Genomic DNA, 14,019 nt, shown 5'->3' on the forward strand with positions numbered 1-14,019 from the left:
CCTGCCAAATAAGGGCTTCTTCTAAAGGACAACTGTCTCAAGGACTCCCCAACAGCCTGGCTGAAACTTTCTTAGGAACATGCTGCAGTCTGACGCTCTTCCTACCCAATCCTACTTTCTCTTTCTCCTTCCACACGGTCAGACAGATTGAATCCCATTTTGGCGTTTGCTTCTTGTAGCACTCAACCTGACCAGTAAACTAAGCAGAATACTGCTACTGCAATACAATGTTAAAGTTAGAAAAAAGCCACCCTCAAAATCAAATCAGAATTATAAATTTGGTATCCACAGACATTTGGCATATGAAAATACCAACAGGAAATTAGGAAGAGACGTTTAAAGACATATTTCCCTAGGAAAATTCCTAAATAAAATAAAGAAAAAATGTAACAGCTATACTGAATATTATCTCTTTAAAAAAATGACAATATGCCTAGAATTTTGATACTCCTCTATGATAGGTATTTCTAGAATTATAGGTGATGAATAAACAGTGAACTTAAAAACTGAACTCTTCAGGGACTATTAATGAGCTACAAGATACTAGCATCTCTGGGTCACTGGTCAGATAACCAACTCAGAGTACCAATGCTATCTGGTGGCTACTCTGTCAGCCAACATAAAATGAGCAAGTGACTTCAGATTCCCCTCTAGTAGACAAATGAAATCAACACAATTGGTATGCTTATTGACAGTCCCACATAAAGTAAAGGAATAAAAGGCTCTAGAGATTAAGGGCTAGGGCTCACCCATGTTAGAAAGGCAGTAAGGAGGGGATAAGGGAAATAAAAGACTTAACATACATTTCTTGTGCTTTAACATCACCTTCAAAGAAAAATACAAATATATCCTTCAGACTGCCATCTCTCAAAAAATATAGTCCTTTTTGTAGGAAAAATATGCAAAGGTCAATTACTTTGCTATGTTATCACTTTTACATATTTTTATTGGGCTTGTTAAAATATCATATAGAAATTATATTGTCTAATACTCAACAATCAAGAGGTAGGTATTAATATTCTCAATTTATGGATAAGGAAACTGAGGTTCCGAGGACTTGAATACATTAAATGAGATGACAACCAGGTAAGTGATACCACTATCATTTGTACATACACAGCATGCCAAAGCCAGTACTCTTCATCACCAAGCTATTTGATGTAACAGTTATCCTAACACAAATGCAAGAAAAGATCACTCTTAGATTCAGTTACTTCACAGCAAGGTTTGTGTCTTATTCACCACTGAATATACATTCCCCAGCAGAGTACCTGGGGCACCTAATATGGTGCAGAATAAATATCTATTAAAATGAAAAGCTCCAAGAAAGCATTTTTGGTTACGTTTTTTGGGGGGTTTTCTGGGCCACACTGCGCTGCATATGGGATCTTAGTTCCCTGACCAGGGATCTAACCCACACCTCCTGCAGTGGAAGCACGGAGTCTTAACCTCTAGGCAGCCAGTGAAGTCCCTTTGGTTACCGTTTTATATAAAGTTTTACCACTGAATGCCCCCACAAATTCATTATCTATAAAAATCTAATCACTAGCTTTACAAAATATATACTTCCCATTTCCTTACCACCGCTCAGTTTTGAATTCATGAAACACTCAAACACCACAAAGCACTGACTTGTGTTTAATTAGGAATAAAAACTGTATACAGAAAAGCTATCTGGCATGTAAAAAGTGGCAGTGGGCATCTACTGAAAAGCTTACTACTAGTCTAAGAATAATTACTGATTATTAGAATAATAATCAACTATGACTTAGAAGAAAATTCACCACCATAATCAATTCTACCCTCTTCAGGAAATTAGTGATAACAACAGACTAAATCCGCCAAAACTAAGTCCCAGGCCCAGAAACATCCTCACAATTAACAAGGGTTAATGTCAAATCATTTGAATATGATCTTAAACAATTAATATACATGGGCTACGCAAAGGCCTTTTATACAAAGTCATAGTTTCCATTTTCCGGTACAACACTGGCATTAAGGACAGGGAGTAGATCTTACTCTCCTGTGTGTCCACTGTATGCCTGGCACACAGTAATGATCAATAAATGTCTGTTGAATGAATGACCAGGGATCGTTAGATTGGGGAAAGAAAAGCATTCAAGAGGCAAAAGAGTCAATAAATAATATTCTTATAGATAATGGGACATTGTTTTAAAGGTTTTCCTATATCTTTACAGAAACAGCTGAATTCAAACTAATTTGAAGCAGATGTCTATCACTCAAATGCATAGCAATTACTAAACAATAATAAATTAGCTCAGAAATTATATTACTAATACAGAAGCTCTAAATTAAAAGAATAAAACTAAGAACTGTTAGTTCTATATCAGATATATGCTTCTTAGAATTTTAAACATAAAATTGCTTTAAAATTCTTAGCTGACAATTTCTGATTTATCAGCTAAATTAATGTTATAATTTAAGACTATTAAGTCTATCAGGAATAGTACATGCACATTAGCACCTAAAATATTTTCTTAGACATCCTCACAGATTGTCTAAGAGTGTTATAAAACTTCAAATTGATACTAGGAGTAAAAAACAGGACACAAACAAAAGATAATATAGTAACTAACCTTGTTCCAAGAGTTGGATGAGTATGCTCACAGAGCTATATTAGGAATGGAAATAGAATTTTTATGTGTCCTATTTTCTATTTTTCTCTTTCAGTCTGAAAAACTAGGCAAAGGAAAGGTATGTGTATATATACAATTTGAGATAAGAATTATTCAGCCCTAATTAACCTTTATGGGATACTGATCAACAGAAAATCTTATGAATGACAGCTATTCTAAATATCTTTCACTACCTTTGGAAGACAAATGACATGATAAACTTGAACTCTAACTCTGATTACACAAGGCTCGGATTCATCAAGGTTAATGTCTATGAACAAACTGGCTCACTGACCTTGTCAATCTCATGTTTCACTCATTTAATAAGTGATCACCGCTAATGTATACAAATTACTTAACCTCACAAAATTAGTTGCAGTTTTCTTATATGCTAAAAGTCTGAATTGATAACAGCTAGCTGACCACTGAAACATTCATTCCTGATTTTACCTTACATACATTTATTTTAAAAAAACTACTTTTTGCAGACACTGCATCAATTCCAAGATATGGAAACATTTCTCCCTTAAAAGAAGCTCCAATCTTGTGAGAGAGACAACATACAGACAGGTGAATGCAACACAAAATGGTTTTAATCACATCAATCATTTCAAAGGCCAGAATTTTAAAGTAATATATTCATTTTCTTTTTCATCAGCATGCCCCAGAGAAATATGTTGGAAAAACAGTAAGTGCTCAATAAAAAAATCAGCTGAATCAGAAGAGTGTTCCTAAATTAGTCTGAACATACAAAATATAAACGGGAAAGTTTTCATTTCTTTTGTAATTATTACCTTCATCTTCCTAAAGTGAGCAAGTTAGTAATTAATTTATAGACTTGTTCTTAACAACATTTTCAGAAATGCTCACGTTCTATTTTTTTAAATATGCTAGTTGTTTTTCCTGTTAAGTATCAATTATTTTAATCTTCAGAATAATAAAGTGATATTTATTGCACACCTTCTATATTCATGTGCACTGTAATGATTACATATATCACTTTATAATATTCATAATGTAATACTATGAGATAGTTACTAAAATCCCTGTTTAATAGATGAGAAAGCTCAAGATTAGGTAAGTTGCTCAAGGTCATGCTATAAAGAAGAGATAAAAATTGGATTCTAATACAGGCCTGATCCCAAAGCCTGTGCTCTTTACTTTATGCCCAGCCTTTATGGTATATAATTTTTAATAGCAATAAGAAAATGCTAAAACAAAACTATTAGTGGAATAGTTTAAAATTGTCACCATCTTAAAACTTTCGAATACAAAATTTCTTGGATGAGTAAAATATTTTCCCCCTTACCTTGAAAAACACATGACCTTCTAGATATCTGAAAATAAAAGGTAAGCTCCTATAACATACATTCCCTAATTCTTTCCTCCTATATTTTGTAGTTACTCTTCAGAGCCCTACCTTTTCTGTAAAACGCTGATTAAAAGACAACAATAACAGAGTGATGTCCTTAAAATTCAGTCCAAACTTCATTTACTTTATGCAGTCTACACTGATTTCTGCCTACTTTTAATCTGCATTTACTATGTTTGCTATACAAGTACTATTTTATTGCATATTGACACATAAAAGGTTCTAAATAAGTATTTGTTGAATCATTTGTCACTAGCAACCAATTTAATACTTAGTTACAGAAACAAAGCAGTACCAGTATAATTTGTATTATATCAGTATGCAGTGTAGGATTACCAGCACATAACTAGCAGAATGATACCTGGCTCACTAGTGACACTAAACGTATATGACTTATCTTCTCAAAAAGACTAAGACCATTTTTTATTTAATTTGTATCCCCATTAGCATACAGGCATATCAGCTGTACTTAAGAAATACCTGATGATGAGTTGATCTGAAACTAAACACCACATTTTCAGAAGCCCATTGAGTATTTCCAATCAAAGTAAATAAAAAATCTTCAAGAAAGTCCAGCCAGTGTGAAGATTTATTTGAGATAAAGGGGTTTTAGTGATTGTATTTTCAAAATAGAGAACAGACACAAAGATTGTTTGGAGTTAGCAGGTAACATGTGAACATTTTACTGACAGGAATCCTGACAAGAAAATTAGTTCTCAAAAGTAGTCATGGTTGTAGGCTAGTTTTATGACTTTGCACAAAGTGACTGTTCTTTTTGCCTTAATGAAGAAGTATAGTCATATTACAAGTTGAATTTACTTCTAAATTTGTTGCTGGATTAAGTCCAGCTGTAGGCTGAATATACAAGATAACAAAACATTAAGCAAGAGGTTGCCACCATACCACTTGAGAACTGAAGTTTAAAATATTTTAATACGTGTTTTCTTTACAAGTAAACTAAAACAGAATCTTAAAAACTATTTCACTGGTAAGTTTTGAGTGGAGCTCGCTGGTAATTTCTATAAGCTTACACTCCATTTAAATTACAAATGTTATTATCATTGATTTTTCGCCTGTATCATTTTTAAACATTTCCAAGATTATGTGATATACAGAGTGATATGGATTCTTTATCATATAGTACATTTTATTTTTTATGTTGGTCTCAATGTTTGGTCCTAGGGATGTCACAAAAGCTGACAGACATGAGTCTGTCTAAACTGTTTTTAATTAATAGAAAAATACTATATGAGAAAATCAATTAATATATAATACCTACTAAAAATAGTACACAGAACTCTCGAGAACTCTGAGAAACTGCAGCTCCTTCCTCTTGACTTATGTTGAAGGGAATGATATCTAAACACGTAAATTAAGAGAAGGCCCTGCAATGACTATGGTACTCATTTTCCATTCCTGAGTTATTCTAATTACATTGTTCATAACTGTCTAATATTAAAGAGCCAGTAAACAGCTTGAGTTCTGAAATTTTATAGACCTAGATTTGTATCCTTGTTCTGCTGCTTAATACACAATAGTATGATTTTGGGCAAAGTAATCTTTTTGACCCTAAATTTTTATACCCTTTCATTGACAGATGGAATAATAGAACCTATTTCCAGAATTATCCAAAAGAATAAATGAGACAAGTTCAAATGATTATTGCCGTAATACCTGGCACATAGCAATAATTCCATAAAGATAAAGTCAAGTCACTATAAAAGGAAATCAACCAGTTTGAATCAATTGAGATTACAAAGAAAGAATCCATTTTTACCTAATCACTCAAAAAAACAGAGATAATACTGGGACTTACAAAAATGAAAATACAAAAATATACAGGAAAGAGGTATTAAAAGAACAGACACCCACTTAAATCCTTTATATATAGATTGTCATTTAACTCTTGATCTAATCATTGCCTTGCTAAATATTTTGACAGCTTTGATAAATCATGTGCAGGGAAGGGGAAGGGAGAGTCCTATGTTATTCTTCATTTTCTTGTAAGTTTATATTCTTAAGTATAATGATTTAACTAGAACACTCTGGCCATGGACTTACTAACATCTAATTTAATTCAGTTTTGAGACACTGAGAGAACTATAAATTATAACCAAACTCAGACACCTTATAAATGAAGTTACATTATTGACAAAAAAATGGATCCTTATTTGAGGTGATATAATTGTATGAATCTCGTTAGGTACAACAAGTGATGCGAATCATCAGTGATAGATGCTTATACTAAATTTTTTCCAAATAATTTTTTTCATGACATATAAAACTAGACAGCGATACATGTAATTTCCTAAAGTAATTTTTGATATATATTTTTAAATACTACACTTTACCACATGACAACAGAGTCATGTGATGCAAGTATATTTTTTAATGAAATGCATTCTTTGAATCATGGTTAATTAGAAACAAACAATGCAAACTCCACAGTTATATAATACCTAAACCAGGTTTGGAAACTAAAACTGCCATTTAAAATACTATAAACAAGATAACCAAAACACATATTCATTTATTTACATTCTATTTTGAAAATGCTTTCTTTCATTGTATTTAAGTTTATATTTTCCTTTTCAAAGCAGCCACCATCACATGAGTTAAGTATCCTAAAAAATCACACTAAAACTACAAAACAGAATTCTAATTATGTTTAAAACTAAGCTTCAATTATTAGTAGCATATATTGTGGCATGGGAATTTAATCAGATAATTCTATTATATTTCTAAAATAATAATTATTACTTAAATGAGTTACTTATGGGTTACTTTTTTATAAGGTATCTTAATTATCAGAGAATTAAACTTAAATATTATACTGTACTTTAATTCATAAAACTAACAAATGTCAAAGATTTTCAACTCCTTTTATCTATATCAGTTAAATAACAATACACTTAGTAAAAAAGAAAGTGAATAAATTGAAATATAGTTATATAGCAAGCCTCAGAAGTTATCCATTCAGAACTGCCTAGTATTATCAGTTTCTATTATTATTGTTTTTGTGGCTAGTTTCTACCTCTAAAAAGCTAAATCACATCTAATAGGATCATGATTTAGAAAAGACCTCAATTTTTATTCATCACAATAATATAATGTCAGAAAGTGTTCAAATTCATGACAGATAAAAACTCCATGTTTAAACAGCCATATTTAGTTTGTCTGAGCTGGTGAGCAGATGTAAATGTAATCTGCAATACTATCAAACTCCAGGTCTGATAAGCTAATATTTATTTTTAAGTGCTCCAAAAATTATTTGTAAAAGCTCCATAAAAAGGATTCCATAAATGTATTGTGATTGTATTTTAGCAATTATTCTACACTACAATGGACGTACATGCTCAAACAAGACACCTCAGCAGTATTTTAAAGCAGTAACCACCTAGCCAATTTCTGTATGTTCTGTAGTTTTTCTAATCCACTCTCCCTGTGGTTGAGCAAAATCGAATTGCCTCTCACATTTGCAGACAGCTCTGTGAAGGTGATAATAGAGCTGCTCCCTGCTGTCATGAGGCAGGAAATAGGAAAATGGCATATGGGGCTAGAAAGAAAGAAAGAAAAAAAAAAAAAAGAAAGAAAAAAAGAAAAAAAAGAAGGAAAAAAGAACTAAACATGAACAAAAGATTTCAACAAAGAACAACTATAACCCAATATGCTTTGCAAGTTAATCTCTTTTCAGAATCATTTAGCATATCTAATCATTCATCTGTGTCCTCACTCCAAAAATGCAAACGGTTGATACCAAATGTTTGGGTCAAGTTTTCACTGTCTAAAATATTTGGAACCTACAACTGCAGAATATGTCCTGCACAATGTCTGCAAACAGAGCTCTTTAGATTTTTTAAATGTGCCAATCCCAAATTCACCATTTTAAAATAAAAGAAGGTACAGCAATGTTTATTAAAATATTTATAAAATGTGTATAGAAGGCTTTCAGTATGATTAACATTCCTAAATCTATGAAATAAAAATTAAAGATAAACATTTATAATTAGACTAATTAAAGTAGAAACAAATCTCTAAATAGGTAAATTGCTAATGATAATACCAAGACACATTTATTAACTGGTACAGTTTTTTGTTTGGTTGGTATTTTTGTGTAATTAAGAATCATGCTTTAAACAAAATAGATTTTTATGTGATGTATCTGTAAATAGAATGTGGCAGGAGATGCTAATAAAGATAGAATCCACTCTACCTTTCCTTTTACACTCTGAATGGGATCCACAACCACTGCCACAGCTCTTTCCGACAAGGCTTCAAAGCTCTGCTGAGTGTTGATATCCACACCAGAAAGCCAACAACCAAAGCCAGGGTGACTGTGATACCAACCAACAACCATCTCAGGCCTGAAACAAAGAGGGCATTCAGCCGTTCAGAACAGAATAAGTAATACATTTATGATAGAAAAGAAACAACACACTAACAGGGTATAAATTAAGAAGACATGAAAAACACACAGGTGTGAAAAAGCACCATTAGAAACACTGAAATCATACACCATATTATCCAGAAAACATGGAAATGAAAAAGTGTGACAAAGGAGTGCTATCATTAAGAGATGCACATTAGCAGTGGTAGATAAGGCTTTCAGTTTTTCACCTTGTTACCACACTTTCTCAGAGCCAGTTTTTACCCTTTCAGCATTCAAGTAAATATCTACTCTTTAACTCCTTAGCTCTGGGAGTTGGATTTTCCAGGCAGAGTACATTTTTAACAATGGACACCAGGATCCACTGTTGTGAAAGGATTAAATATCAATTAAACCAGCAGTAGAACTAGGAACTCAGTCAAAAACCAATTTGCACTGTTCTGCTCAGCTGCTGAGCCTTTTGCTAACATTAATTTTGAAGTTTTTTCCACAGTAGAAGAATTTGAGCAAGAGAATGACAACTATTGAGAGATTTAATCTGGGGTAAAAAACTTGAACAATATTTGGATTGTACTTTCCCTGTCTTTAAAACTCAATATGACTACAAATATAATTAAATATTCAGAATTTTATTTAGCTGCAACTCTCAAATTTTGGAACATACAAGCTCTTTCAATTATAAGTGACTAGAGAGTAACTCCATATGCTAAACGGTGGGAAGCTACAGTCCAAATTTACTATGTAACAGTTGAGAATTTTAACATGAGGCAGTTTCCTAACTGGCAAATTTCTATGATTCTAGAGGAAAGAGATATTAGATAGGTGGTGCAGAGCACTGACAGTGATACTTTTACATTAATTACGTGGCTTTTTTCCCCTAAGAACGATATTCACGAACATGTAAAATTCTGAGATACATTTCTGAAAATATTTCCCATAATTCCATTATATGATCATTTGAAATACTTACCTTCCTGTCTGCTTCAACATATCCAACATCTTGGCTTGGAACACTGGATCGACTGCCTCCACACTGACACCCTGATATAGAAAGAAAGCAAAACGATTAGCTTCTATAACAATGAGAAAAAAATTATAAGATAAATGAACAAAAAGCTACTGCCTAAAAACCTGTGTATATTATTTTGGGATACCAAAATAAGTTAATAGGTTTTGATATCCATATTTGATACCCACTCATGTCATTCAATTATAAACCATACATCAATAAAACTTTTTAAATTGCCAAGCACCAAGAAAACCAAAAAATTGCCAAGTACCATACTGCTGTTAGCTAATGAGTTAAGATAGTTTTTTTTTTTTTTTTTTGAGTTAAGATAGATAGTTTTTAGGCTCCTTTAATAGAGTTTATGGGGGCTTCCCTGGTGGCGCAGTGGTTGAGGGTCCGCCTGCCAATGCAGGGGACACAGGTTCGTGCCCCGGCCCGGGAAGATCCCATATGCCGTGGAGCGGCGGGGCCCGTGAACCATGGCCGCTGAGCCCGCACGTCCGGAGCCTGTGCTCCGCAACGGGAGAGGCCACAACAGTGAGAGGCCCACGTACCAAAAAAAAAAAGAAAAAACAAACAAACAAAAAAAAGAGTTTATGGCCATGACTAATGTGTGTGTGTATATATATACACACACCAGAAATACCAAATAAGTGAACCAACTATTTTTTGGTTAGATCAGTCTAGGCAAGCATACTTCCTAACGTCATCCTCTGATAACTGATAAGCACTAGGCCTCTTCCATCTCATCTGAAGTTCTACAAATATTGTGCTATTATAATAATCAACAGTTCAAGTTGGTTTTTTTTTCTTCAGTAATATAAACACCTTGAGGAAGGAAAATAATTTAATAGTTTCCCAGAGTTGTTTTTATTTGTTTTTTGGTTGGCTGAGTTGGGAGGGGAGGATGTTCAGTGCTTTAGTTAGGACTACTTGGTAGATTAGGCAATTGGAGGGAAATATATACATTTGAATATTACCTCAAATATAACAGCATTCTCAAAATATTCCCCACAAGAGGCAATCTGCAACCAAGTCTTTTAAATGCTGCATTATTTTGCTAGTTCAACCAAAAGAAAATTTTAGGACATGGAAGAATTAAAGGCATTCATATTATCTCTCCAGTGATAGATCACTGCCATTATAGCTCCCTCAAGGTTTTCCTCTAACATCAGGAATTTAAGTCTAATCTACCTAAACAAACCAGTTAACATAAGCACTTCTTCCCACCAAAATAAACAGTATTTTGAATTCTAATTGAGAGTGCATCCTCAAGAACAGGGGTATGCAATCTACTGCCTACAGCCTAAGAATGTTTTTTAACATTTTTAAAGGGTGGTTTAAAAAAAAACAAAACAAGAATATGAGACAGAGATATATGTCTTTACAGAAAAAGTCTGCTAACTCTTGGGCTAGAAGAAAAACTTTCCGACTCTACTACAGAGAATGAACATGGGGATCAAATATTCTATTTTATACTGTCAAACAAGCACTTGTAGTACAAGGAAATAAACGATATTAAAACTTAAGAACCCTTTACTACAATGGATATCCACATAAGGACATTCATCAGACGAATATACATATTATATTTTCTTAGGCAAATAGATGAGAAGGATATATGTGTTATTTTTCGGAAGGTAAGTAAATGGTTATTGTTTTTTGGCTATTAAAAAAAAATCTAAATACACACCTATCTACAAGTTCAATGCATTAAACAAAACAAAACAAAACAACAAACTCCCACAAAGAACAATGCATTTTAAATGCATTAAAGTAGAGGACTTTCAAAATGTGTATGCAGTATGGTTCGTCTATTAACAAATTACCATGCGAAAAAGGCAAAAAGAACTAAAGTTTGTCATGGTTTTTTGTTTTTTTTTTTAAACTTAACATTTTGAATAGGAAAAGCTTAAGAGTCATTTATCACCATACACAGAACATTTTAAAAAGGGTGATATTTCAAAACAATAAAAACAAAACATGAGGACTAGATAATGTAGGTGAGTTGAAACTCTAATTAAGAGTGTCTCTGGGGGCTTCCCTGGTGGCGCAGTCGTTGAGAGTCCGCCTGCCGACGCAGGGAACACGGGTTCGTGCCCCGGTCCGGGAAGATCCCACATGCCACGGAGCGGCTGGGCCCGTGAGCCATGGCCGCTGAGCCTGCGCGTCCGGAGCCTGTGCTCCGCAACGGGAGAGGCCACAACAGTGGGAGGCCCGCGTAAAAAAAGAGTGTCTCTGAAATCTTTTGAACCAAGTGTTCAAACTAATCAAACTAGTAACCTACTATTTTAAGGTAACTAACTTATAAATCCGGTACACTATGCTAGTTAAAGCTGAAAGAACAAGTAAAGGGATTAAATGTTAGCATCACTCAATTTGTGGATCTACAGGGAATTCATAATGCATTTAAAAGATCAATGATTTGATTCAATACAGTCTAAAAATTTCTATCATTAATCTTATAATGAATTTTTCTATCAGAAAGAGAAAATTACAATATGATGAGAGTTAATTTACACAGGAAAAGAAAAAAGAAACACGTTTACTTGCATCAGGCAACCAAAAAAGTACTCACTGTTCCTGACTGTGGCATAGCAAACACGTCAATCACTCTGACGGTGTAATCATCAACAAATTCTCCAAGCATCAGACCCATAACTTCCATTGGAACCCCAGCACGACCATGTTTTAACATCTGTAAAGAGGAAGATATATAGACACAAAGCTTTGAGATCTTTGGACCCACCCCCCTTTTTAAAATTAATAACTTAATTGTGTTTCAGTGGAAATAAAACACATGCACCTAAAACAACAGCTTATGTGTGAGAGGGTTAACGTGAAAAATATTCCGAAGTAAAAGAGAGAAAGCAGCTGAACTCTCTGAAGCAAGTAACTCCATTCAACACTTACTTTTAACAGTGCCAGGGAAGAGATATAGACTTGTTCTGCTGTGTCCACTGCAGGAGCATCTGTAGGTGGGCCCTAGAAACAAGCATACAAATCATTATAAATACAAAGAACTTATGAGTTTAAAATTAAAGTTACAAGTTATTTAAACATGATTGTTTTAAAAGAGTTTAGGGGAAACATGGTAAGTATTCAGCTACAACACAATCAAAACAAGCTTGTAAATATCAAACCTGTAGAAAACATCAAACTTAGTACTCAGGTAAGTGTCCAATGGACAGAATGCTTGAATCTTTCAGCGATGCTAATTTACCTCCACTACAAAATAACTATAATGCACCAATTAGCTATGTTTCTTACCCCAACGTGAATGTAAACTGATTAACTGAAGGACCAACACGAACAGTAAATTCTCTGAGCTTAATTTTCAGCTAAAGACAGCATGTAGATTAGGGCTATGGGATCTCTGCAGAAACTTAGGTATGGGGGGGGGGCGGTGAGGGGTGGAGAAGACTTCTAATCCCTAGGTGAAAGAGCTGTGAACAACATGCTCTTCACTTCACCTGATGAAGTTGTTCCCCTCCCCTATACAACATCAAATTTAACACAACTGCCCCAGATGTGAACAAACTGGTTGAGACTGGTATAGCTAACATGAAAATACTTCCAAATCCTGACAACTACCTTTAAAACAAATATTACTATTAATCTTATTACAGCCTAAGAAGATACTATGTTTCCCCCTAAGGATTCTATCTTCTTCATCAAAATCACCAAACCACTATTTAGTGTAACATTCTGCCACACAAAGTAATTTAGATATAGTCCTTACCCTCAAGATGACTACAATCTTATAAATTTAATTCTGCCCCAATCAGTGCACATGGAAAGCTTCTTGTTTTTTAATACTGAGCAGTCCTGGGAAACTAAAATGAGATGTGACTTTTTTTTTTTTTTTTCCCGGTACGCAGGCCTCTCACTGCTGTGGCCTCTCCCGTTGCAGAGCACAGGCTCCGGACGCTGCAGGCTCAGCGGCCATGGCTCACGGGCCCAGCAGCTCCGCGACATGTGGGATCCTCCCGGACCGGGGGACAAATCCGCGTCCGCTGCATCTGCAGGCGGACTCTCAGCCACTGCGCCACCAGGGAAGCCTGAGAGATGTGACTTTTACTTGCCAGGTCCTGTTTTGCTTAAAGTTCCCTTTCCTCAACAATAACTCTATTACAATTACATAATGAACACGTTAGCTATCTAAATTGTAAGTCAATATTCTATCTTGCTTTCATGGATTTGCTTATTACTAAAATTAAAAAATTGCTTTACTCATTACATTTCACACTTATAGGTCTGTGTGTACTTTGTGCTTCTTGTCTATTTATATGCCAAATTCTGTGATGTTTTGTTTTGTTTAAAAGCTCATAATACTTACTGGAAGCACTGAGTATGAAAAGTTCTAGAATAAGTTTTCTCTAAATATAAGCATCACATACAAAAACTACCTCTATTTCCTTATATACAAAGTGGTGAGAAAAATAAAATCCTTCAATCCTTCAAATTTTATGTTTAAAAATACATGGCAGATAACATATTTTAAAAAGGAACGAATTCTTCATTGTTATCACCTGATGCAGCTTTGCTGCTTGCCTTTCAAATAGATATGAAAATTCTAAGGTAAGCTAAAGTGCTATCATGCCAAAACATTTGT

At 34.1% G+C, this 14,019-nt stretch overlaps 1 protein-coding gene across 1 annotated transcript in view; it reads right to left on the reverse strand.

The window, feature by feature from the left end:
* Positions 1–14,019, reverse strand: part of PSMD14 (proteasome 26S subunit, non-ATPase 14) — a 95,206-nt gene that overhangs the window by 28,413 nt on the left and 52,774 nt on the right. The window contains exons 4-7 of the mRNA XM_082658206.1: positions 12,318–12,389; positions 11,983–12,102; positions 9,366–9,436; positions 8,222–8,372 (exon numbers count right to left, since the gene is read on the reverse strand). Coding sequence (XP_082514332.1) covers positions 8,222–8,372; positions 9,366–9,436; positions 11,983–12,102; positions 12,318–12,389 — 414 coding nt within the window. The remainder of the gene's footprint in view (positions 1–8,221; positions 8,373–9,365; positions 9,437–11,982; positions 12,103–12,317; positions 12,390–14,019) is intronic.

The sequence above is a fragment of the Grampus griseus genome (assembly GCF_964374135.1).
Source record: "Grampus griseus genome assembly, chromosome: 7".
NCBI lineage: Eukaryota > Metazoa > Chordata > Mammalia > Artiodactyla > Delphinidae > Grampus > Grampus griseus.